General features: G+C 39.7%; 1 protein-coding gene across 1 annotated transcript; it reads right to left on the bottom strand.

The window, feature by feature from the left end:
* Nucleotides 1–13,211: 13,211 nt before the first annotated feature.
* On the bottom strand, nucleotides 13,212–22,429 carry PRPF38B (pre-mRNA processing factor 38B). The gene is made up of 6 exons (XM_045478489.1): nucleotides 21,518–22,429; nucleotides 18,579–18,647; nucleotides 18,132–18,283; nucleotides 17,991–18,051; nucleotides 15,554–15,777; nucleotides 13,212–15,257 (listed from the first exon to the last, which is right to left on the bottom strand). The coding sequence occupies exons 1-6, from the start codon at nucleotides 21,794–21,796 to the stop codon at nucleotides 14,396–14,398; spliced, it is 1,647 nt and encodes a 548-aa protein (XP_045334445.1). The 5' UTR covers nucleotides 21,797–22,429; the 3' UTR covers nucleotides 13,212–14,395.
* Between the last annotated feature and the right edge of the window lie 3,741 nt (nucleotides 22,430–26,170).

The following is a 26,170-nucleotide window of genomic DNA, read 5'->3' as shown; positions in this document are numbered from 1 at the left end:
GGGAAGATGTTGTTTAAGGGTGTAAACTTACAGGGCGCCTGGGTGTCTCAGTCATTTAAGTGTCCAATTATTGGTTTCGGCTCAGGTCATGATCTCAGCATAGGTTCGAATCCCACGTGGGGCTCCGTGCTGACAATGCAGAGCCTGCTTGGAATTCTCTCTCTCTCTTTCTCTCTCTCTCTCTCTCTCTCTGTCCCTCCTCTGCTTTCTCTCTCTCTCTCTCTCTCTCTCTCTCAAAATAAATAAATAAACATAAAAAAAGGATATAAACTTAATAGTGTTGGAAATATAATGGACAACATAGTGATTATAGTCAATAATATTGTATTAAAGACCTTCGAAGTTGCTAAAAGACTAAATCTTAATTGTTCATAACGCATACAACAATGATGAGTATATGATGTGATAGAGGTGTTGACTAATGCTGTTATAGCAATCACATTACCATATATTAATGTACCAAACCAACACATCGTACACCTCAAACTTACACAACGTTATATGTCAATCATATCTTTAAAAAAGTGGAGGGGGGTAGCTGGGTGGCTCAGTTAGTTGAACACCTGACTTCAGCACAGGTCACGACCTCGCAGTTCGTGAGTTCAAGCCCCACATCAGGGCCACTCCTGTCGGCGCAAAACCAGCTTAGGATCCTCTCTAGCCCCTCTCTCTGCCTCTCCCCTGATTGTATTCTCCCCCAAATAAATAAATAAATAAGTAAATAAAAAGATGGAAGGGCAGGAGGATGTCCCTGTGCAGAGAAAGATACCCTGAATGAATACCATTCATTTATCCACAGCACCACCCTGTAGTTCCAGCACTTCCTATTTCCAGAGCCATCATCTAATTCAAACTCTTGATAAGCATTTAATCCAAACACTGTAATATTTAATTCTAATAATAAAAAATATGTAAATGAGTAATAAACATTGTTAATTGACTCGTATGGAATCACACAAGTATTAAATGGTGGATCTGAGGCTAAAACTCATCACTCTGACATCTGCTTCTGTCCAAAATAGAGTAAAATGGAGTGGATTTACCACCCCCAACTTCAGCTTATTATAAAACCACAATAATTAAGACAGGATTAAATAATTACAAGGATTGGCATCAAAACAGATACGTCAATGGAACAAAATAGATCAATAGTACAGCGTAGAGTGTCCAAAAATAGATCCACACATGGATAGACAATTGATTTTCAACAAAGGCAAAAAGGCAATCCAAGAGAGAAAGGGTAGTCTTTTCAACAAATGATACTGGAATGATTAAATAACCATACGCAAAAAACATTACATTTGATCCATACCTTACACCACATAAAAAATTACTCAAAATGGATTATGGACCTAAATATAACACCTAAAACTGTAACACTTCTAGAAGAAAAAAAGAAAAGAAAAATCTTTGTGACCATAGATCAGGCAAAGATTTGTTAGGTACCACACTGAAAGCATGATCCATTTAAAAAATTGATAAATAGGACTTCATAAAATCAAGTAGTTCTGCACTAGTAAGAGAATGAAAAGGCAAACCACAGACTGGGGGGAAATATTTGCAAATCACATATTTAATTTTTAATTAAAAAGTTAAAAAAAATATATATGTATGTATGTATATACTCTCAAAACCTAATAAGAAAACAAACAACTCAATAAAAAAATGAGCAGGGCACCTGGGTGTCTCAGTTGGTTAAGTGTTCGGCTCTTGATTTTGGCTCAGGTCGTGATCTCACTGTGGTGAGATCGAGCCCCACATTGGGCCCTGTGCTGACAGCATGAGGAGCCTGCTTAGGATTCTCTCTCTCCCTCTCCTTCTGCTCCTCCCTCCCTCACACCGTCTCTATCTCTCTCAAAGGAAATAAACTTTTAAAAAATTAAAAGAAAAGAAAAAGTAAAGCATATGTCCATACAAAAACTTCCACACAAATATTCAAAGTAGCATTGGGGTGAGGGGCACCTAGGTGGCTCAGTTGGTTAAGCATCTGATTTCAGCTCAGGTCATGATCTCACAGCTCGTCAAACCCCACATCGGGCTCTGTGCTGACAGCTCAGATCCTGGAGCCTGCTTTGGATTCTGTCTCCCTCTCTCTCTGTCCTTCCCCCACTCATGCTCTCTCTCTCTCTCTCTCTCCTTCAAAAATAAATAAAAATTAAAAACAAACAAGCATTATTTTTTTTGGCTGTTGTTTTTATTGCTCATGTTTATCACTAAACTTTTGGGGAAAAAAACCCAAATAAATAGAAAATAAAAAGGGAAAATACATAACCCTGGATTGCTAACTTTTTAATTTCTCTCCTTTATGTATATTTTGTTGTTATTGTCATAATTTCATATACAGAAAATGCTAGTTTTTTGTGCTTGACAGTGACAATACAATAATAGACATTATTATGTTTTGTGAACATCTTTCTACAACATTAATTACATGCCTATATTATCATTCTTTAGTGCTAATTATAATTTATGTACCAAATGCTACATTATAGGAGTTTAAGATGCTCCCAGGTTTATTTTGCTCTTATAAACAAGCTGGCAATAAACAACAGATAGAAACTTGGAACTCAGTGTAGATGCTCAGCTATAAGAATCTCAAATAGAATTTTCACGCGGCAGTGCATGAGAAGCGCTGTCTCACAGATGTCATGAGTTGGAGAAAGAACAGTGGGCTGTGTGTTCGGAAGAATTGTAGAGAAGGGTCTGGAGCTGAGCCTAGGAGATAGTTGGGTTTGTTTTGTTTGAAAGTAAAGGAAGAGCATTTCGTGAGGGGAAAAACTGTATGATTCCTTTTTATTTATGAAACAATAGCTCCTCTAAAACATTAAAAATTTTTTTTTTTTAAAAAGAAAGAAAGAGGAGCAGTGCCTGGGTGGCTCAGTCAGTTGAGTATCTGACTTTGGCTCAGGTCATGATCTCATGGTTTGTGGGTTCGAGCCCTGCATCGGGCTCTGTGCTGACAGTTAGGAGCCTGGAGCCTGCTTCAGATTCTGTGTCTCCCTATTCTTTGTCCCTCCCCTGCTCACGCTCTGTCTCTCTCTCTCTCTCTCTCTCAAAAATAAATAAAACATTAAAAAAAAAAAAAAAGATAGCTCCTCTAACAATGATGCATGACTGTGCAAAGGTTTGTTTGTTTGTTTGTTTTTGTGAAAATTGCCATCCAGTTCTATTAATCTGAGAGTGGATCTTTTTATATGTGTCCCATCTTACCAGAAACCTGGGATTGTTCTAATTCCTGTTTAAGTGAGCTCATACATCAAGCAGAAAGCTTTTATTACAAGACAGTTCATAGTTTTCCAGCAGGTATAAGTTCTCCTGGAGTTACCAGAATTTCTTTTCTCTTTTTGCAAACTTAATTTCACAGATACCAACATTTTCTTTCTTAAAGAGGCCAGTGAACTATTTAAGGTTAATAGGAATCTTAATTTTGAAAGTTTTTAGTTTTTTTTTTTTTTTTTTTAACGAATCTGGCTGTGGCATAATTGAACCCATGTTTTTGCCACTGTGAAAACTTGAGAGTTGAAAAAGTTTCCAATGTTTAGAGATAAGTTGGGAAAAGTATGTCCCTTAGTGTTTATTTGATGCATACCATAAGTGGCTACTAGGATACAGGTATTCCCTGAATATGACTAAGACATGGTATTACTTCATACTGAAACATAAAAAAAAACTTTTCCCATGAATGATTAAACATGGAATACTACTCAGCAATAAGAAGGAATAATAAATAAATTTGATACACGCAGCAACTTGGATGAACTTCAGCAAAATTATGCTGAGTGAAGAGCCGAGTTATATCTCAATAAAGTTGTTTAAAAAAGCAGTCTTGGGGGCGCCTGGATGGCTCAGTCGGTTGAGTGTCCAACATCGGCTCAGGTCATGATCTCGCGGTCTGTGCGTTCGAGCCCTTTGTCGGGGTCTGTGCTGACAGCTTGGAGCCTGGAGCCTGCTTCGGATTCTGCGTCTCCCTCTTCTTCTGCCCTTCCCCTACTCATGCTCTGTCTCTCTCTGTCTCAGAAATAAATAAACATTAAAAAAAAATTTTTTTTGGGGGCGCCTGGGTGGCGGAGTCGGTTAAGTGTCCGACTTCAGCCAGGTCACGATCTCGCGGTCCGTGAGTTCGAGCCCCGCATCGGGCTCTGGGCTGATGGCTCAGAGCCTGGAGCCTGTTTCCGATTCTGTGTCTCCCTCTCTCTCTGCCCCTCCCCCGTTCATGCTCTGTCTCTCTCTGTTCCAAAAAAAATAAATAAACGTTGAAAAAAAAAAAAATTGAAAAAAAAAAATTTTTTTTTTTTTTACAAAAAAGCAGTCTAGGGAGCGCCTAGGGCGCCTATCTCCCTCTCCCTCTGCCCCTCCCCCACTTGCAATTTCTCTCTCTCTCTCTCTCTCTCTCTCAAAAATAAAAACACTAAAAAAAAAAAAAGAACCAGTCTAACTCTAACACTCTGAGATCCTTCCCCTAAACTACTCTGCCTTCTACAAGTTGGCTACTTTGAATTCAAGGCATTTTTGTTTGTGCATTCAACAAGGATATATTGATTACTTACTGTATACCAAGATCTATTCTAGACCCTGGGGATATAAACATTAACAAGCCAAAGCCCTATACTCATGGAGCATACACTCTAGCGGGAAAAGACCAAAATAGGCAGCTAAAGTAATAAATGTCTAATATTTCGGGTGTTGCCAAATGTTATGAAGAAAAATAAAGCAGAGCAACAAGAAAGAATATTGAGGGGTAGAGTTTGTTTACTGTGGTCAGGGAAGACTTCTCTGACAATGAGGCGCTTGAGCAGAGCCTCCGGGAAGTGAGGATGAGCCCTTCGGAAACCTAGGAAAAGAGTATGCCAGGCAGAGGGCAAAAGAAGGGCAAAGGACCTGAGGAGCAGGAGCGCTAGGCTACAGCAAAGCGAGCACTCATCCCTCTGGCTGTAGGGAGTGTTTGTGATCACGGCTCAGGCTCAGTCTCTCAGACTTGCCCTTGGCAAAAAAGTCAGAGTCACACCTTCTTCTGGGGCAGCCACATCCAATGAACTGGGAGATGAAGGAAGAGAAGTGCCCCTTGCCTGAATTCAGGACATATCTGGAGGGGAGACGGGAATGGAGCACTACGGCATCCCCCAGGGCTGGGCGAGGGTGAGGTTGGAAGGGCACTCGCTCTCAGGTTCACATGAGCCCCGGGTTCCGGAGGTTTATGGTCATGAGTTTAAGAGACACCAGTCAGCATGATCGTAAATTTTCTCCAGTCATGTCCAGCCACTGGTGCTCGGTAACAGAGAAGACTGAGGGTTGTATCCAACTAGGACTAGGAAATACCTAGGCAAGTATGATGGAGAGAGACTGCAGGAAGGGAAAGGAGGGCGTTTATGAGGAAATGACGCATGATATCAGACTGTGGCAACCGAGGAAGTGAGGCTGAAGGGGGTGCCGTGGAGAGTGAAGAGCTGGCAGGGACAACAGATAGGAGGCCCCAGTGGAGTCAAAGAATTGTTGGCAAGGCTATTAGAGGAAAGCAAGGAGAAAATTTGGGCGTTGGTAATTAGAGAGTGGGATGTTTGAAATGGAAGCTGCGGAGAAATTTCAGTTACTGATAATGGCCAGTTCTTGGATGCAAACATTGGAATCGGCAGCTGAGGTCGGGTGGAGGGAAAAACCACTGGCGGCCAGGAGATCAAGAAATTGAGAGTCCTGAGTGTTGGAAAGATTGGTCAGTGGATACTGGAATCACTAAGAATCATGGCAGGAGTAGTGAGGAAAGAGGTATCGAGACACACGTTAGACCATAAGTGTTAAAATTCTAGGGGAGTATCTCTAAACGTCTGTGGATGACACAAGCTGAGGGATAGTGGATGGTAGAATCTGATGACATGAACTTGAGAGAAGCTAGGAGGTTCCAAGAGGGAGAAACGGTATCTGGAGGTACAATGATTTTATGTTACCAACTGGGTTCTGGCTAATGTCAACTTCTTGATTGTTGTTGAAATGGGTTATGAGTGTTACTGCTGAACACTCCACTGGTAAACAATGCCAATAAAGCCATTGTTTTGTAACATAAACGTACTTTAAAACTTCACATTTCTAAATTTGCCAACTGTCTGTAATTCTCCTTTCAGGGCCAGAATTCTGCAAAGCAGTACATGCTGGAGTTTAGGTCCTGAGGAGTATGGAGCCAGGACATCTAGAGGGGGAATGGCTACAAGAGGGAGTCTGTTTAAACATTCTCAGTGTACCAGTTGGGTAATGCTAGGAAAATTAAATTAGCCAATAATCCAAAGGCCTGGAGAGGAGCTGAAAATAAAAAATGAAGACAAAAGTCTGGAATGAAAGAGAGAAAATGTTAGGATGCTGCATATCAAAAGACATCAGCTTTCTTGCCCATGATACCTGTGTCTATGCCTCCTGACATCTGACCTCCTTTGTGGAGCTAATGTTACATATTTTAGGCTTTGTTACTTGGTATATAATTTCAGATATAAAAACTGTAATGTCAGGATCATGCTTTTCTGAGAGTGACAAAAAAAAAAACATATAAAGAAAGTAACTTAAACAGAAGTTTCTTTAAAAAAAAATTTTTTTTTTAAATTTTATTTTAGAGACAACGCATGAGTGGGGCAGGGGCAGAGGGAGAGAAAATTTTTTTTTTTCCTTTTCTTAGAGAGAGAAAGTGTGTGACATGGGGCTCTATTTTAGGATTGTAAGGTCATGACCTAAGTGGAAGTTAAGAGTCAGATGTTTAACGTTTTTATTTATTTATTTATTATTTAATGTTTATTTATTTATTTTGAGAGAGAGAGAGAGAACATGCTTAGTAGCAGGGGAGGGGCAAAGAGAGAAAATTCCAAGCAGGTCCCATACTGTTTGTGTGGAACCCAATGTGGGGCTCGAACCCACAAACCTAGAGATCATGATTTGAGCCAAAATCAAGAGAAGGATGCTTAACCAACTGAGCCACTCAGGTGCCCCGACAAGTTTCTTTCTGATATAAAATAGTGTGGAGGCAGAGCATTGAGAGCTGGTATGGCAATTCTGTTTCAGGGGGGTCTACCAGACCCAGGATCCTTTCAGTTTTTTAGTTTGCCATTCTGAGGATGAATTCTTCCTTTTCTTGGTCCAAACTAAAGTTCCAGTTATCATATCAAAATTCTAAGCAGCAAAATTCAGTAAAGGGGGAGAGGAAAAAAGATGAACTTTATGCCAACAAGCTCTTAAGGAAGGTTCCATTTACATCCCATTGGGCAGAAAGTTGGTTTCATGGCTACATCAAACTGAAAGAAAAAAAAGGCGTACACAGTCAAAAAATTCTATCACTGTGGAAAAAGGAAGAATGGATATGGGACATTTGGCAGTCTGTGCCACACGAATGTAGAAGTATAAGTCTAGGGCAGAATTTACAACATTTAACCAAAGAATAAAAGGTGAGAGAGGTAAGGAGGAAAACAGGATAGATGTGACTGCAGCTAATGTTGTCATTTGAGGGAGAGAGGACAGCAAGTTGAGGGATTTTTTTTTTTTTTAATCTGATAGTCTCTGTAGATGAAGGGAGAATGAGTATGGAGGTGGAGAAGGGGACTTAAGAAACTAGTGAGGATTCCAAAGAAGACCTCCAGATGGCCAACCGACACATGAAGAAATGCTCAACATCACTCATCATCAGGGAAATACAAATCGAAACCACGAGATACCACCTGACACCTGTCAGAATGGCTAACATTAACAACTCAGGCAACAATGGATGTTGGCCAGGATGCGGAGAAAGAGGATCTCTTTTGCATCATTGGTGGGAATGCAAGCTGGTGCAGCCGCTCTGGAAAACAGTATGGAGGTTCCTCAAAAAATAAAAATAGAACTACCCTACGACCCAGCAATTGCAGTACTAGGCATTTATCCAAGGGATACAGGTGTGCTGTTTCGAAGGGACACACGCACCCCCATGTTTATAGCAGCACTATCAACAACAGCCAAAGTACGGAAAGAGCCCAAATGTCCATCGATGGATGAATGGATAAAGAAGATGTGGTATATATATAATGGAATATTACTCAGCAATCAGAAAGAATGAAATCTTGCAATTTGCAACTATGTGGATGGTTTTATGCTAGGCAAAATTAGTCAGAGAAAGACAAGTATCATATGACTTCACTCATGTGAGGACTTTAAGATACTAAACAGATGAACATAAGGGGAGGGAAGCAAACATAATATAAAAACAGAGAGGGGGACAAAAACAGAAGAGACTCTTAAATATGGAGAACAAACTGAGGGTTACTGGAGGGGTTGTGGGAGGGGGGGATGGGCTAAATGGGTAAGGGGCACTAAGGAATCTACTCCTGAAATCATTGTTACACTATATGCTAACTAACTTGGATGTAAATTAAAAAACAATAATTTAAAAATTTTTTAAAAAGAAACTAGTGAGGATTTGAAATAGCCTTTACAGGAGAAATTAAAAAGTTGTTTCATGATATAGAAGGGACATGGAGTAGGATTAATCATCCAGGAAAAAACTGGACACTGTGAGATTTACAGTGGCCCTAGTTCATACTTCATTTTCCTATATATCCCCCTTCTGCCCCCGGGCAGACAACTTCTACCAAGGAAAAGCAATTGCACTTAGAGCTGCTTTGTTGACTTCTTTGCCAAGTCCAATCAAGAAGATGATATTTTCTTACTGGTGCCAAGCACAGATAAGAATTAAATGTCAAGGAAATGTCAGGTAGACATCCACTGATCAGGGATCTCTGATGGTTATGATAAAAGAAACCAGAGTTAGGTTTGTGGGTTCCAAGGTAGAGAAGCTCAGGCCATCTTAAGGGGAAAAGAATTTGCAAGGATAGCCAATGACCAGACCAAAAAAAAAAAGGCAAAAACAAAATCCAACTGGAGTCTGCAGGAAGTAAGGGCGCTTCAGGGTATTTAGTGTGCCATCTTTTTCATCTTTTTCATTTCATCCTCCTATGACAACTACACAAGTCTTATCCATTCTTCTAAGGATTGGACAATTCTTAGTTCTCAGTCAAAATTCTGTAAGGAGTCAGTCTGATTCACTTAGAAACTTCCCAGCAAACTTAATGGGCTGAGCCCCTTATACTAGGGGTTATCAACCAATCTAATGAATGAGGTGGGCACCCTTATGACTGTTATCTTATTCCATTGTATCATTCAGGGTCCAGTCCAAAAAGGAGACACGGGAATTTGAACTGGGAAAGTGTGATATAGAGAACTAGTACCTAGTAACAGGGGATTAATTAGTAAGGGTAAGGAGAGCTCATGAATACAGCAGTAGTGGGTATAGGAGCAGCCGATATGTCTAGGGCTGAGTCAAGTGACCCAAGTAAGGAACAAATTTGGAACAGTTTCCCTTGCAAGACTGAGAGTCTGACTTTGTTGGAGAGGGCGTGGCTGTGACCCACTGTTTGCTACTGAAGCCCAGGGCTGGAGAGGAGAGGGTGTCAACATAACTAGTTCAGACGCAACCCACTGGGCTGTCACTGAGACTTGCTGGCAAGTGGCCCACTTAGATTTGCTGGGAAGCTGGTGGGGGGACCAGTGCACTCGCTGGGAAATGCCCTCCCACGAGGTGCCACTGGCCCCCACACACTGTCAAAGCAAGAACACACACACAATCAGGATGAGAAGCTTTTCTTCTGCAGCATCCCTCTAGTATCCTCTACCGACAAGTTTAGTACTGTGCTAGCAGGCAAAAAGAAATGTTTGGAGCGCTGAGCCCCAGTATCACCAAGCAAAGAGAGATTCAGGAACTGAGAAGAAATAAACTGGTAACTGGTACAACCACAAATCCGTGCAGTTCCTGCACAAGGCTCGGCATAACTCAACTTCCCAGAACGGGGGTCAGACATCAGAGCATTTCATTCAGGAAGGAATGCTCACTGACCCAGTAGCTGGACTGGCTGATTGAGTCCAGCATTTAAGAAATGTCATCTATTTACTATTATTAAGGACACTGGTGACTTCAGAATTTTTTTAAAAATATAATTTATTGTCAAGTTAGCTAACATACAGCATATACAGTGTGCTCTTGGTTTTGGGGGTAGATTCCTGTGATTCATCGCTTACATACAACACCCAGTGCTCATCCCAACAAGTGCCCTCCTCAATGCCCATCTCCCATTTTCTCCTCCCCCCCACTTCAACCCTCAGTTTGTTCTCTGTATTTAAGAGTCTCTTATAGTTTGACTCCCTCTCTGAAACTATTTTCCCCCTTCCCTTCCCCAATGGTCTTCTATTAAGTTTCTCAAGTTCCACATATGAGTGAAAACATTGATCTGTGACTTCAGAATTTCTGAATAGGAGGAAAGTAGAGCGGGCAAGAGAACTTCTCTTGCATTTGCTCAGCAAGCATGTTTTCTCACTTTAATTGTATATTTACTAGGGATGTTGGGAGGCCAGGACTGGTGGAATTTGTGGGGGAGCCACTAAATTCAGGGACCCAATGGAGAAATAATTCAGCTTCAGAATGGCCAGAACAAGTACTGACCAAGGAAAACTAGCTTTAGACTAGTGGATTTTTGGTATTTGTACGTCAGGGAAGCTTAAGTGAAGATTTCCTTGTGATGGCTTTTCTTTTCCTGGTACTTGTGAATAAAAAAAGAAAAAAAAAACAAAACTTCATGGTTTGTGTATATGAAATGCTTTAAGGTCAACTGTTCAATTTGAACAAATATAACTCATTCTTTCAACAGGCTGAAAAGACAACCTCCCCTAACCCGAATACTCCACCTGTGCAACAGAAATTTGACTATGAATGCTCTGAGCAACAATGGATTTTAAGTTGGCTATGAGAATAACATTTTCTTTAATGCATGCTGTCATGCTTCCAACAGTAACAAATGCCAGTGATCCTAAAATGAAAAAATGCCACTTCAACAGTATTCACAAAGTGCTGTAAGATCTCACAGGATGCAGTGAAGGAATTTCAGAGACTGAGACTATCAGGAAAAGTGTTTCCTTCTCCATAAAAATACGCTCTTCCTGTAATTGGATTACTCAAGGCTGACTTCATCATTTCCATGATGGAATCAGATTGGGACCAGAACCAATTTAAAGTCCATTAATTGCTCAACAGAACCAGTGAGAACTGGCCAACTAAGTCAGTTGTGTAATCAAGGCTGCACATTGGAATCAGTTGAAAATATTATAAACTGCTGTCTGGGCTCATCCCTGCCCAAATTAAAAACTATTTATATTCATATTTGACAACTCTTTGGGGGAGTACCATTAGCTTTTTTCCGTTTTACCTTTTAAGTAACAAAACAACCCCAAAGCTATTGCCTTTGGTAGACTCTCAGGAATTTAAACTTACTATTCCTTCCCAACTACTGTTCACCTAATCACAGTTTTTTTTTTAAAAAGAAAACATCACAAAAACCCTAGGGCAATTTAGTTCTTGTGAAATTACAAGCAAGTTTTAAGAGTACTTTTATTTTTGTAGACAGGATTTGTAGCTTTCATTATATTCCTAAAAAGGAACCCATAACTCAAAGGCTAAGAACCATTGCCTTAAAGGGACAGCGCTTGGGTGGCTTAACAGGTTGTCGAACTCTTGGTTTTGGCTCTGTGCTATGGGTGTGGAACCTGCTTGGGATTCTCTCTGCCCCTCCCCAACTCATGCACATTTTTCTCTCCAAACAAAACAAAACAAAAACAAAAACCAACCCCTCCCCCCAAACCGCACTGCCTTAGAGGAGCTAAGGCACTAAACCCACCAAACATTATAAACTGATCATCAAAATGAAAATTTTACATTCAAATTTCAAGATTGAGAATATACTAGCCCATGTATAGTATTTAATTGCAAATGGAAGATTAGAAAACAGGTGAAAGACGTTAATACATGAAAAGGTAAAATCATTTCAGTAAGCTGAGAACACTGGATGGAAGCTATTTATAATTCTATCAAAAGCTTTTCAAGTTTGCTCATGTTCCAAGAAATAATTCTGAAGGGCACCTGGGTGGCTCAGTCCGTTAAGCATCAAACTTTGGCTCAGGTCATGATCTCACAGCCTGTGGGTTCAAGCCCCACGTTGGGCTCTGTGCTGACAGCTCAGAGCCTGGAGCCTGTTTTAGTTTCTGTGTCTCCCTCTCTCTGCCCCTCCCCTGCTCACACGCTCTAAAAAATAAATATTAAAAAAATAAAAATTTTGAGAGGTCTTTTTCACAGCCATTTTTCCCCAGTGTTTCAGGAAGCCTCTCTCCAAATTAAATCATCATATTTGGCAGCAATTAGTATTAACATGTTCCACCACTTATCAAAGTGTTCAAGAGCAAACTTAACATTAAAAATCGTATGAAATCAAATACAGCTTGATAGTACTTTTATCTCTATCTGAAATAAATTCTTCCCACATTTTACCTAAAATACAAGGTTAAATTAATATTTCAGGAGGAGCTATATTCAGGAGTAGCACCATAATTTAGGTATGCTAAAAATATTTTCAATGTACATCTCCTTTCATTACTTGAAAATACTTTTTTAATTTCTATGTCATGCCAATTTACTTGAAGCTCAATTGAAAAGGCATGACTGAACTTATTTAAAAGAAAAAAGCATAGCATTTTTCAGAAAGGAATTCCTTCATTTAATGAGATTTTTCTGGAATTAGGTAGGTACAAATGTTAAGCCGATACATAAAGGGACTTGTTTGTACATTGAAATGTACTTGTTTGCCCCATTTAACACTTTTGCAAGGTGGCTTCTGAGTGCCCATCAAGCTGGCCAATATGAACAGTGAGATAAAACATGTTAATATGGTATACACTCACTTTTAGTCTTGGCACTGACTGAACAAATCACCTTGCACCTCCATTTCTTGTTCTAAGAAAAACTAGATGAGTTAATCTTATAAAAGTTACTTCAAGTCCAAATTTTAAAGGATCCTAATATGTGATCCAAGTGCAAAGTACCTCAATAAGCACCTTTGACGTGAAAACTAAGTAATCCTCCAATCCAAAGAACCACCTAGTGACACAGAGAACACCCAATGACAAAGGGAACCGCTGTTATTTAGAACCTAGTAAGGGTTACTATCAGGTATGTCCAATTCTAGTCTACACGTTTAAAATTCACTGGTCATCTGGGCACTGAGATATCTAGCCCTCTACACAAAATGGGACTCTTAACACTGTTTCAATTTCCACAACAAAAATACTTAAAAAAATGCTGACAAGTGGGGCGAAAGCCAACACCCAGAATAAAGGATTTAATCCAGTATTTATTCCACACTCATGATCGTTCTCTGTAATCAGAATACAAGTCATAAGAACAATCTATCAAATAGTTTGTTGATAATCTTAAATAATGCAGCATAGCATTACTTTTAATACTTCTCTGTTCTAGATTAAGTTTAAAAACTCAAACAGCAATCTTCATTATCAATAAAAAAAGTTTTGAATTTTAAAAAAAGGACACTATATCAAGCGGTTTCATAATTTAAGTATTTCCCATTTATAAAAATGCTTTGGAAGCTTCAGGCTTGAATCTATTTCTCTACTCATCTGCCCCACCCTCTCCCAATTTCACGTTAGTACAGGGTTGCTGCAAGAATGCTAGGCTTTAGACATTATTTTTCTCCTTTAATATAGTACTTTAAAATCTGATAAATTCAAGAAAAAAAGATTACATGTCATGTATTTTTTCAAATAAAAAAGGAAAGCTAAGTGAATAAACTTTAGGCATACTAACAGTGTCCCTTTGAGGTAGAATGCTAAAAGGACTTTTGATCAAATCACAACCTAATTGAAACCTCTGCATCAGAAACAAACTTGTCATGAATCTCTCTAAAGTTAACTGTGGAGAATATTAAGTGTAACATAGTAACAAGAGCCTTCCAAGATAATATACAGTGGACAAGAATGTTAATCCTACAACTGCTGCCTTCATGTACACTGAAAGCACAAAATTCTCCTATAAAAGACATCCAAGATCCATTCTCAAAGTCTTTAGCATTCTATTATGAAAAGCACAGCCATGCTAACTTCAGTACACAAACCATAATCCCACACCTACAAAACAAAAATAGAATTAGTGGCAGTTTATTGCCTTATACAAATTTAACCAACATGGCAACCATGCCAAAGGAATTAAAACATTTTCAGGACATATGTACAGACTGTACATCTCAAAAACAATTAAACAATAAAAATGCAAGAACAATCTGTGCATCATGTATCAAACTCAACAATTGGGTGAAAACATCAATGCAATAAATGGGATTACAAAGGCACTTCCCTACACAAAAGAGGAAATGAAAATGCAGCCTACAGGGAGCTTGAAGAGTGCGTAACTACTGCACAATCTCAACTTGGGAGGAAGAAAAAGAAAGCAGATTTAATCAAACATTTATAGGATTCAATGTGATCCACTTTTACAAAAAAATTTTCACACAGTCTCATCTTTGTTTTTATGTTGTTTTTCTTGGCTCTCTGGTTCTATACTTTGGCTCCTTCGACGATCATGTTTGTCAGACTGGTCCTTACTATCACTGTGATCTCGTTTGTGGGAACGTTCTTTGCTTCTGCTACGCTTTCTAGATTTTTCTTTGCTGGGGCTATGTTCCCGTTTTCTTGATTTTTCAACACTGTCAGTTCTTCCTTGACTGCCACTTCTACTTCGTTTATTTGATTTTTCTTTACTTTCATTTTTATGTTTACTTGACTTCTCTTTGCTTCTGCTTCTGCTTCGTTTCCCTGCATTTCTACTTCTACTCCTACTTCTGTGTTTCCTTTCTCTGCTTCTACTCCTACTGTGTTTTTTCTCCTTTTTGGAATCCTTTTTGTCATCTCTGTGCCGCCTATCATCTTTATCTTCTTTGTGTTTCTTCTCTTCTACCTCACCTCTACTTCTCCTTTCCTTGGACCGTTCTCTCGATCGCTCTCTCTCCTTTTCTCGGTCATTGCCTCTTTCCTTATCATAGTCACGATCTCGTCTTCTACCTCTCTCATTTTCTTTCTCTCTTTCCCGATCCCTGTCCCTTCGGTCCCCTTTCCTATCCCGACTTCGACTACGACTTCTATGCCTTTCCCTGCTTCTGCTACTCCGCCTGCGTTCTAATCCCCGATCGATACTTCGGGATCTTCGCCTTTCTTTCTCCCTTTCTTTGGCTTCACGCTCTAGTCGCTGGCGTTCTTTCTCTCTTTCTAATTCTCGGTCAAAACTAGAAGACCCATGGCCCTCTCGATGATGACTTCTACTTCTTGACCTTCTTGGGGACCTCCGTGGACTCAGTGATCTCCTTGGCGACCTAATATTTAAAAAAGGAAAGAAAAACATCTCAATGAATAAAACGTATCCTAAAACTTTAACTTTCATCAGTGTTATTTATTTACATCCCCAGACTTACACAAACACGTTAGGAACAATTAAAGGCCTTGAAAGGCAGAAAATGACCTTTTGGGGTTAAAAGTGACAAACCCATAAAATGAACAGCATAAAAGCTGACTAACATGAACAGCATAAAATTTCCTACGAATTTGCCACTGATTTCCAAGGACCTTTGTATAAAGCCTATTTTTAAAGTAATTCAAGGAGTTACATTACCTCGAACGCCTGCGTTCAACATGTCTGTCTATTTCCTCAGCGCCTTCCTTCCCATCTTTTTTGATTTTTCTAGGCCGAGTTTTAATCTGTTGATCAATATTCTTCTGAACTGGAACTGGAATTCTTGGAAACAGGGTAGAAAACCACTCCAGCTTTGTGAGAAAAGACCGTAGCATTTCTCCAATGGTCATTACACAGCCTCCACCAGCCTTCACATCTAGGTCCTACAAAAACACAAAAGATACCCTAGCCGTCAAAAAAAAAAATAATTTCAATACGTATGTGAATACTATAAAAATATTACCATCTTTGGAATCTCAAATACAAAAAATTCTAACAGAAAAATTTTAATTTGTGTACCCTACTAATCTGGCAATGAACGATACAGAGAAATATTTGGGCTTAGTGTGTGCATGCAGGTGAGAACAAATCCTGCAGCCTCGTGGGCATAAAGAGCACTGAGCTCACTCAGTTAAAAGGAGTATGAAACAGCCCCTTAGATTACTAAACTCTGTGGAACAATAAACTTAAACTAATATTCCACATACCTACTAAGTACGTATTTCTTTCTGTGGACACGTCTGCACACATCATTCCTAGCACTGTAGCCTAACTACATGTATGAACTACTTCAGACAATCATGTCTAAAGACATCTTTTAACAGCTCTAATATAAAATGAAGCCCTAATAAAACTGGAAGCAATAGCAAACCAACTGCCATGAAGCAGTGAGGTTTCTAATTTAGAGTTATGTAGAAAATAAATAAATGAACAAATAATTGGAAACGCATAATCCATGATGACCATTGTCTCTGAAAAGGGTCATTACCGCATGAAGGCCTTCTTGCTATGCCCTCTCACAGCTCAGGACATGTTAGTCAGCTATTGTCAGTCCCAAACCTATAGTGCAAGCACACAAGGAAAGTGAGATTTGTTATCTAAACAGGAAAACAAGAGCTAAAGGTAAAACTGCTTGCACTCACACACATTTAAGTGTTCAGATATACAGTATTTCCAAATATAATCGCTGCAGATATCTAAGGAAGAAAACAATAAGTTAGCTTAAATAGAGATCCTCAGGTTTGTAAATACAATAAAAAACAGATTAAATAGAAGCATTCAGAAACAAACCTAATACAATACCAATCATAAAGAGGAACATGCTTTTTAAATATAGAAGGGAGAAGTGCTTTGGCCTGAAAAATCTCATCTAAAAAGAAAAACAATTTTAAAGATTGTGATTTATCACCTAGTATGTTTTTTGCTTCTCCAAAAATACAAACAATTCAGTAAACAGCCCCCATCAAAAAAATGCAGAGAAAAATTCTCATTGTCTATCTACACTAGTGAGATTTTTTTTAGGTGTGCACGAATTAACAAAAACACACTAGAAAAACCTCTATTAGAATGACCCTTTAATAAATCCTTTGAATAAATGTTTTAAATAGGACTACTGGAACATAGTACTCAAAGTTTACTTTATGGACCTTAAAATACAAAATGGTGGGAGCTTATGTATAGACAATACAGGTATGTTTTAAGTACCTTTTGAGATCTTGGACTTCACTGTGTAAGCATATCAATATATATATATATATATGATTTAAATCTGACATAATTACAATTCCCAAAGTAACTTTTACTTTCTAAATGTATGTAACAAGCTCAACCTTGTTAAGCTTGAATGGTAAACTAGATTTATAATTAAATAACAAAAAGGGCGCCTAGCTGACTCAGTCAGAAGAGTATGCGACTCTTGATCTCAGGCTCATGAATTCAAGTCCTACGCTGGGTGTAGAGCTTGCTTTAAAAATTTTTTTTAATTAAAAAAAACCTAAAGTACAAATTTTAAAAAAGGGTTTTTTTCTGGCTTTATAAATATGCATAGTATATCAGGAGTCAGAAAGCTAGAATTCAAATATTTTGATCATCTTGAATAAGTCATCTAAATTCTCACCCTATTTAACTCCCACTCAGCTCTTTGACTCTGCACTTCTACACAAGTGGGAGTATTAACATGTGCAAGAAGTTAGAGCATAAAGAACTGAAAAGTTCCAGGAGAAGAAAGTGCTATAATTAGTATTGTATGCGCAGGTCTTAACGCCTCAGTCTTGAGCATGGCCCACTTAAAAAGTCACTATCAACTGCACAGGTCAAATCAATGCAATATACAAAACGTAATTAGAAAGAATAAATTTTCAATTGTTACCAAAACACACTTAAACAGTTAAGAAATAAGAAAAATAAATTTAAGAAACTTAACCTAAGGTATATAAAGTCCACGAAGTCTTAGTAAAAGGACATTCATTCCAAAAGTATGAGTAAAATAAATTTAACTACAGAAAATTCTGAAAAACACTAAGCCTCCAATAAATAAAAGATATTAAAAACATGAGAATAATCAGAAGAAAACTAATTATTACCCTTGTTGACATACCTCTTCATCATCAAGGAAGGATTCAAACCAGTCCCATAGATCTGTAGGGGGCTGTGTGTACCTAGAATAACAAAAGATTGATTAGGCTTATGTGATTTAAAATGACATATTTAATAGAAACGTAGATAAATGCATGCTTACCTTATATACATAAATCCAAGAGCTCTAATATATGGAGAGTCCGTGTGTGTTATGAGACCCATCACTTGCTTGCGAGTTAACTTCAGGGTAAATAATTTGTATAACAGGCAGAAAGCTGTAGAAACTATTCCTCCTGTTCCAACACCTCGAACCTTTAGGAGAAACAGTTAAGATAAAATAGTAAATTAACAGAGACATTTGACACCAATGATTCATCCCATTAGGTATTAATAACAAGATATAATCCAGAACTGAGAATGGAGCTTTAATAAATAGTAACTTTTCTAACCCCATTCACCAGACACTTGAATTTAGATCAAAACAAAAAAACAAACTTCTAAGCTTTGTCAACTGCCATTTGGGTAACTGTCAAGACTTTTAGTTTCCTAAATATCAACTTAGTTATCAGACACAGAAAAACTGAAAAATGCACGTACTTCTACTTACCCCTCCGCACATCCCTGTTTGGCCCGCTGTTTTCCTGCTTCCTTTCTCCCATGGTTCAACATGTGTGACCTGAAATAGAAAAGAGGAACACAACAAACATTCATACTTTGAATTTTTTTTAAAACCACGATTAAAGTAAACCCAATTCCATATCAGAGCAGCTTCTTCCAAATGTTTGGAAGTTGGGTATTCTGACATGATGCATGTATTTTGTTTAAAATCTTTTAAACTTTAAAACATCTTTTAAAAACTGCTTAGATTTTAAAGAGCACCAATAAAACTGCCAGGGCTTAACAAAACCTCAACAGCTTTATGAGCAGAGATTCCATTAAAATAGCTTTGTAGAGAGTGGATACGTGTGGAGCTAAGAAATTTCTAGTAGTCTCATATACTTGTAAAAAATATTTGATAACAGATCAACTTTGTATCTTATTATGAGTTGCCTAAAAAAATAAAAATTCTCATTTTTAAATTGGATTTAAGGCTCCAATTTAAATAAAAAGGATCAAGATAAATAAATAAAATGAATACATAAATACATAAGTAGAATCAATGAAGTTTTAGTATTTATTTCAAAAAAAATTCTTCAACACCCTTGATAATTTTATGGTGGTTTAAAATTTTACATTATAAAACAAATGACTTGGAAGTATGTACGTTAAAACAGTAACAAGTTACTTGTAATGCAAAATTATGGAACTTTGTATGTTTTTTTTTTTTTTACCATGAACAGGCATTATGTTCATTCCTGATTAAAGATGAAATTACAAGGACCACGCCTACACAGATCATTCTCGTTAGTGTGTAATTTATTTTCAGCCTAATTACATGAACCAAGTCAATTTTCCCCATAATATAAACTGCCAAAAAACTGAGTGTGACTAGTCATTCATTATATTAAGTGTAATCGATACAATATCGTCTTTGTTGAAGTGAGTACCCTATAAAAACCACATACATTACCTAAAAATAGCAAAGAACGAATATTAACTCAATAACATATAACTCAAGGTGTTTTGGAAAAATAAGATCCATATTTAGTCTAAAATAAAAACAAAATTAAACCCTGTTCTTTCACTATGCATTTCTAAAACTGTATTTTTACCCATCCATGATTACATTTTATAATCTTTTTCAGTGGCTTCAGACAGAAAAGCACGCATTTAGAGCTCTACACTATTTTCCTCAGCACTGCTTTACTATTTCATTTCGTTCCCCCAGTTTGCTGTATTAAAGATGTTTCAATTCCTTCCCGGCTAGCCAAAGGGGTGGATGCAAGACAAAATCCGACTTAAAACTAGAAGCATACATATTTCAGTAATTATTTGATCTGGACATCTTGATAACAAAACCTGGGTCTTTAATTTTACAACTAAATTTAAATTATTTCTACTATAATCTAAGTTTTCAAAACACAGTATTTGAAATTTGAAAACAAACTTTTCCTCTATCACAGTAACATTTGCCTGTATTATTAAACAGAACCTGCCACAAAGAGGGCAGGAACCCAATTTTCAATTGTTTGAAGTTTACTACACAAAGCTAAGAATTAAATATTCACCATACTGTATTCATGCTGAAAAAGGCCTTACCTTTTTAAAAGCTAAAAAAAACCTAGTTCACAGTATTACAATTACTTACAATACTCTTGTAAAAGGATAACAAAATTTCAGTGTATTTTACATACCCAAGGTTGAACTGTATTCTCAAAATATGTTTTCTATAAAAAAACAACTACTATCTCAAATCCTTTGATAACCTAATCACTTAAGGGGGGGGGGGGGGTAGATTGTGGATAAAATATAACCTAAAAGCAAATAAAGAGAATTTCCTTTTGTTAACACCTCTACAGATATGTTCAGATCACAGAAAATACTTTATGTGGTCTGTCAAGTGTTTTCAGAGTCAAATAAACAAAATGGATGGTATTTTATTAGATGCTCTAGCTAAAATATTTAAAGGTCATTAATTCTATTATTAATATTCCTTAAGATATTAATTAACCGTAAGAGGCCTGGAAGATATTTTTAAACTATATAATTTGCAGGTAAGTGGAGGAAACCTATCTAGTTGGTGAAGAAAAGCCCAAAACCAATGGCCAAAAAATACCTAATTAGCCGTTCATTTAACCAGGGAAATGCATTTATGGCGATTGAGCATGATTAATAGTGCATACCTCTACCTGCGACCCTGGGCTGCTCCGAGCCTCGCTGCAAGACTGAGTCAATCCTGCTAACGAAACAAGAACTGAGACAAGAGTGCAGTGAGGAGGCGCCAGGTGAGCTCCCCAGCACAGCCAAGCCAGCACCGACCCTGCCGCAGAAGCCCAGGGCCCAGATAATTCTAAATAAGCCCAATGCACAAGTTACTGAGACCACTTACTCCTGACTTCCTGCTGGGAAAATTTCCAGGCCTTCTTCTGCACACCTCTTGCACTGGCTCCTCTCCACCCTCAACCCTCCCACCCCCACCCGCAACACGCACTGACCATTTCCCTGTCTGGATCGGATACAGAATACCAACAACACGAGGCCAACACTGTAGTCAATACACGCCCTGGCCCAGGGTGAGCGGGAGAAGCACCAACAAGTTGGTGCTGAGTAGATGCACGTCAAAAAGAATAATTTTAAAGCTGTAAACTGGAGAGGATGGTTACTCTTTTCTACCCTCCCATCCAACTCCCCCCAGGGGTGGGCAGGAGGTTGCGGGAGGAGAGTTCGATAGCGGCGGGCTCTCCCAGCCCTAAAAATCTGAAAAAGAAATGAGAGGGCGGCCCCCATTTGACCCCTCCCTGGCAGACTACTGGCCACCGCTCCCCCTCCCCACCTTCCCGCACCTACAAATGCTCAGACCTCAAGGGCTGCCTCCGCCCAACCGTATACCTTCCTCCGAGCTTAACCCGACCGCCCCCTGGCCCCCCAGGCCAAGACTCTTCGTACCTTAAAGTAGATCTCGTCCACCACCTCGTGGTAGGTCTTGAGCTCGTAGAGCTGCACTTTGAAATAAGGCGACGACAGGATATTGGTCAAGATCATGGGGTTGAGGTTCATAGTCTTCTCGTTGCCCCACAGCGGCAGCACATTTCCCTGCTTGCCCGAGACCGCCGGCTTGGTGGCGCCACCGCCGCCGCACTGCTGCTGCTGCTGCTGGGCCGCGGCTGCGGCCGCCTGGTGCTGCGGCTGCGAGTTGCCTGTCAGCGCGGGGCTGTTGTTAGCCATGTTGCGGCGGAAGGAAGGAGGGAGGGAGAAGGGAGGGGGAGGGGGGCCAAGCTCGATCTCGCTCTTCGGGACAACGGTCCGGGACCCTACTCCATGGAACGCCGTCGGGAGAGGGGGCCGCCTCGCTGTCCCCCGGCTGGGTGAGGGAGGGCAACGAGGACGCCGACGAATGGACGCTGGATCGAGAGCAAACGCCGAGACGCGAGCTGCGAGAACTCCCGGCAGAAGGCGAGCCGGCGGCCACGGAGCGCGATCTCTTCCGCCAACTGCCCCTGGGAACAAGATGGCGGGCCCGGCGGAAGTGACGCCTCACGCCCCAGAGTTCCAAGATGAGCCGGGAGCCAATCAGAGACGCCCAGCTGGGCTGGAAATTCCTCTTCCTAGTTCCGCACGTTCCGTGCACGCTGAGGTCCCCTCGGTGGTCACCGGTGCCCGACTCGGCAGATTTCCCCTGGGAATCTAGGAGTCAGGGGAAGGGGTTATAGGTTCAGTTCCTATGCTTTAGGATCTGAGCTGCGGGCCCAGTTTCTCCTCTTGAAAGCCGGACAGGAAAGGGTTCGCATGGATATATGCTTGCGAATTCGTGACTCTGACTTCTGCGAAGTACCTTCGTCTCCTGAGTTCAGTTTTAAGATTCTCTGTAAGGAAGGATGATCAGGACTTTATTCCTCCATGTGATTCCGATGCAATTGTTACATCTTTCTGTCTGCCGGCTGTAGGGTACGACCGGAGGATTTATTGTTTGAACCTAAATTTATTCAGCTGTAAGATTGGAAAATGTGCTGGGCTGTTAAAACATCTGAACATTAAAAGAGCGACGGTACTTGCAGCGACTAGTAGAGTTCTCCAAGTATGTGTTAGGTGCCTTTTCTTTCCTCCTTACTCGAGTTAGTTCATTATGCGGATGCATTCTGAGTGGTAAACATTGGGCGAGGCATTGACGGGGTGGGGGATGGGGTTGAGGAGGCGGGAGGTGTAAAAATGAGTCAGAAATCGGTCTTGTCTCTCAAAAGCTATTGTTAACCTAGAGAGATTAATGGTATTTGGAGTTAAGAGAAAGCTGCGAAAAGCACTTAAGTTTCTACAGATGCTGTCAGGCTGCTCAGCTTTATCAGCAGAGATCACCCTGAGGCTATGTAGAAGCAGGAAAGATCAGGTTTGTTAGAGCGAAAATAGCCCAGTTACAGGAGCAGGGAAATAACGCTTATGGGAGGGAGAGTAATGGCCTGGTTGGAATTGGGCCACTGTTTAGTGCCTGGAATGCCAAGTTGAAACATTAGGAATTTAATGATGTTTAAATCCAAGGGCTACATAATTAAACCCCTAAATCTACTTTTAGATGCTAATATTCCTAATATTCTCTGGCTCCAATCCATTCTTCAGTACTCTTCAGAGTACTGCCAGATTCTTTGTTACAAAAGTACAAAACCCCTCCTCAAAACCTTGGATGGCTCACTTAGTGACATCCCAATTGCCAAAATTCAATGACTTTTTCATTCTTCATCCTATATGATTTCTGTGGCACTTTTTTTTTTAAGTTTTATTTGTTTAATCTCTATACCCAACGTGGGGCTTGACCTCAGGACCCAAGATTGAGTCTCATGCTCTTTGGACTAAGCCAACCAGGAGCTCCTGTGGCACTTTTTATCATTTACTCTTTCCTAGAAACTATTGGGGTTGGAAGTTTGAAAGTGGAGATCTTCACTTTCAGTGGCCTAGACACTGAGGAGGGGAAAGGGTAAGAGAGAAACCTTGGGAAAAATCCGCACCTGGATGAAGATGAACCAGCAGGAGACCGAAGATAAAGCAGTAGGAGGTAAACTGGGAGACCATAATATGACAATGCAAGGAAAGATAAATGATAAATGAAGGGTTGGAGTGACTAATAGAGTTAGACAGTACATGAATGATCATCCTTTATTTTACATTAAAGAAATGAAGCTTTGAGAGAAGCGGGTTTCACTTCCTAGTAAATCTTGTTTTTCTATACATTAGTTTATACCAATGCACTCTCCAAGGAAAACTGATGATCTCAATCTCTAATGAATTACCAAGTTAAAAATACAATGGAAAAGGGGTGCCTGGGTGGCTCAGTCGCTTAAGCGTCTGACATTGGCTCAGGTAACAATCTCACAGTTCATGAGGTCAAGCCCTGCTTCTGTGCTTTCAGCACAGAGCCTGGAGCCTGCTTCTGATTCTGTCTCCCTCTCTCTCTGCCCCTCCCCCCCCCCATTCGCACTCTTTTCCTCTCTTTCTCCCTCTCAAAAATAAATAAACATTAAAAAAAATACAATTAAAAAGAATTTTGAGGGGTGCCTGGTAAGCCTCTGACTTCAGCTCAGGTCATGATCTCACAGCTCTTGAGTTCAAGCCCCTTTTTGGGCTCTTTGCTGTCAGCACAGAGCTCACTTCAGATCCTCGGTCTCCCTCTCTCTCTCTGACCCTTCTCTCCCCCCCCCCAAAAAATAAATAAAATTAAATAACATTAAAAATTTTTTTTAAAAAGAAAAAGAATTTTGAACCCAGTTTTTCCTTTACGTGTATTTTTCTTCCTTTTTTAAGACTTCTTTCCTTTTTGTTTTTATTTACTTTTAAAGATTCTATTTATTTAAACAAATTTTTTTTCATGTTTATTTTTGAGAGAGCACGTGCACACGTGAGCACAAATGGCGGGAGGGGCAGAGAGAGAGAGGAGACACAGAATTCAAAGCAGGCTCCAGGCTCCACACTGTCAGTGCAGAGCCTATCCAGGGGCTTGAACTCACAAACTGAGATCATGACCCAAGCCGAAGTCAGATGCTTAATTGACAAAGCCACCCAGATGCCCCTAAAGATTTTATTTTTAAGCAATCTCTGCACCCAACATGTGTCTCGAACCCACAACCTCAAGTTCAAGAGTCACATGCTCTACTGAATTAGGTAGCCAGGCAGACAGGTATTTTTCTGTTTGGATAATAAGTTTATTGAATTTTTCTAGTGACACTCCCAATTGCCAAATTCTATGATCTTTTTTTATTTTTTACTGTTGATTTATTTAGAGGGGGAGAGAGAGAGAATTCGAGCAGGGGAGAAGCAGAGAGATGGCACAAGAGAGAATCCCAAGCAGGTTCCGTACTGTCAACACAGAGCCTGATGGGGGCTCGAACTCACAAACCGTGAAATTACGACCTGAGCAGAAATCAAGAGTCAGACACTCAACTGACCGAGCCACCCAGGTACCCCCCAAATTCTGTGATGTTTTAATAATTCCTTACTATATGGGGGTGCTTGGGTGGCTCAGTCAGTTGAATGGCTTTTTTTTTTTTTTTTAACGTTTATTTATTTTGAGAGAGAGAGAGAGAGAGAGAGAGAAGGAGGCAGGGAGGGGCAGAGAGAGAGGGAGACACAGAATCCTAAGCAGGCTCCAGGTATGACTGTTGATCTCAGATCTTGATCTCAGGGTTGTGAGTTTGAGCTCCGTTTGTGCTGGGCATGAAGCCTACTTAAAGTAAAATTAAAAAATAAAAATAATAAAATAAATAAAAATTCCCTAAAACATATGATCTAGTCTTAGACACTCATTTACCCCTAGACTCTAATTTAATGAGATCAGTAGAGGTTGAGGTTTAATATCTAAGTCTCAGTAGCACCAAACTAAGGGAGCCAGGTATTATGATAAAATGCTTAGCACAGTCAATGACTCCTACAACAGCCTGAAGATATTACTATTATTCCTCATTAAAAATTAACCATTCATATTTAAATTAGAAACACTACACTGCATATAGATAAAGCAGGTAAATCTGGTTTGATCTGTTTTGACATGTGCACACCCATTGTCTTAGTCCATTCATGCTGTTATAACAAAATAGCGCAAACTGGGTAGCTTATAAAAGTAATTTATTTGGGGCGCCTGGGTGGCTGAGTCGGTTAAGCGTCCGACTTCAGCCCAGGTCACGATCTCACGGTCCGTGAGTTTGAGACCCGTGTCGGGCTCTGGGCTGATGGCTCAGAGCCTGGAGCCTGCTTTCGATTCTGTGTCTCCCTCTCTCTCTGTCCCTCCCCCATTCATGCTTTGTCTCTCTCTGTCTCAAAAATAAATAAACGTTAAAAAAAAAAAAAAAAGTAATTTATTTCTCACAGTTCTGACTAGTAGTTCAAGATCAAGGGACATGCTCTTCCTGGTTCATAGTTGGCACCGGCTAGCTATAGTCACATGGTTGAAAGGGTGGGGAACCTCCTGGGGTCTTTTTTATAAGAGCACTAATCTAATCTCATGAATGTGGGCTCTACCCTCATGAACTAAATACCTCTCCAAGACCTCACCTCCTAATAGGTTACTTTGGAGGTTAAAATTTCAACACATTGGGGCCCCTGGGTGGCTAAGTCTGACTT

The sequence above is a fragment of the Leopardus geoffroyi genome, chromosome C1 (genome assembly GCF_018350155.1).
Source record: "Leopardus geoffroyi isolate Oge1 chromosome C1, O.geoffroyi_Oge1_pat1.0, whole genome shotgun sequence".
In the NCBI taxonomy this organism is placed as follows: domain Eukaryota; kingdom Metazoa; phylum Chordata; class Mammalia; order Carnivora; family Felidae; genus Leopardus; species Leopardus geoffroyi.
The sequence above is the reverse complement of the archived record's forward strand: the minus strand, read 5'-3'. Positions and strand labels throughout refer to the sequence as shown.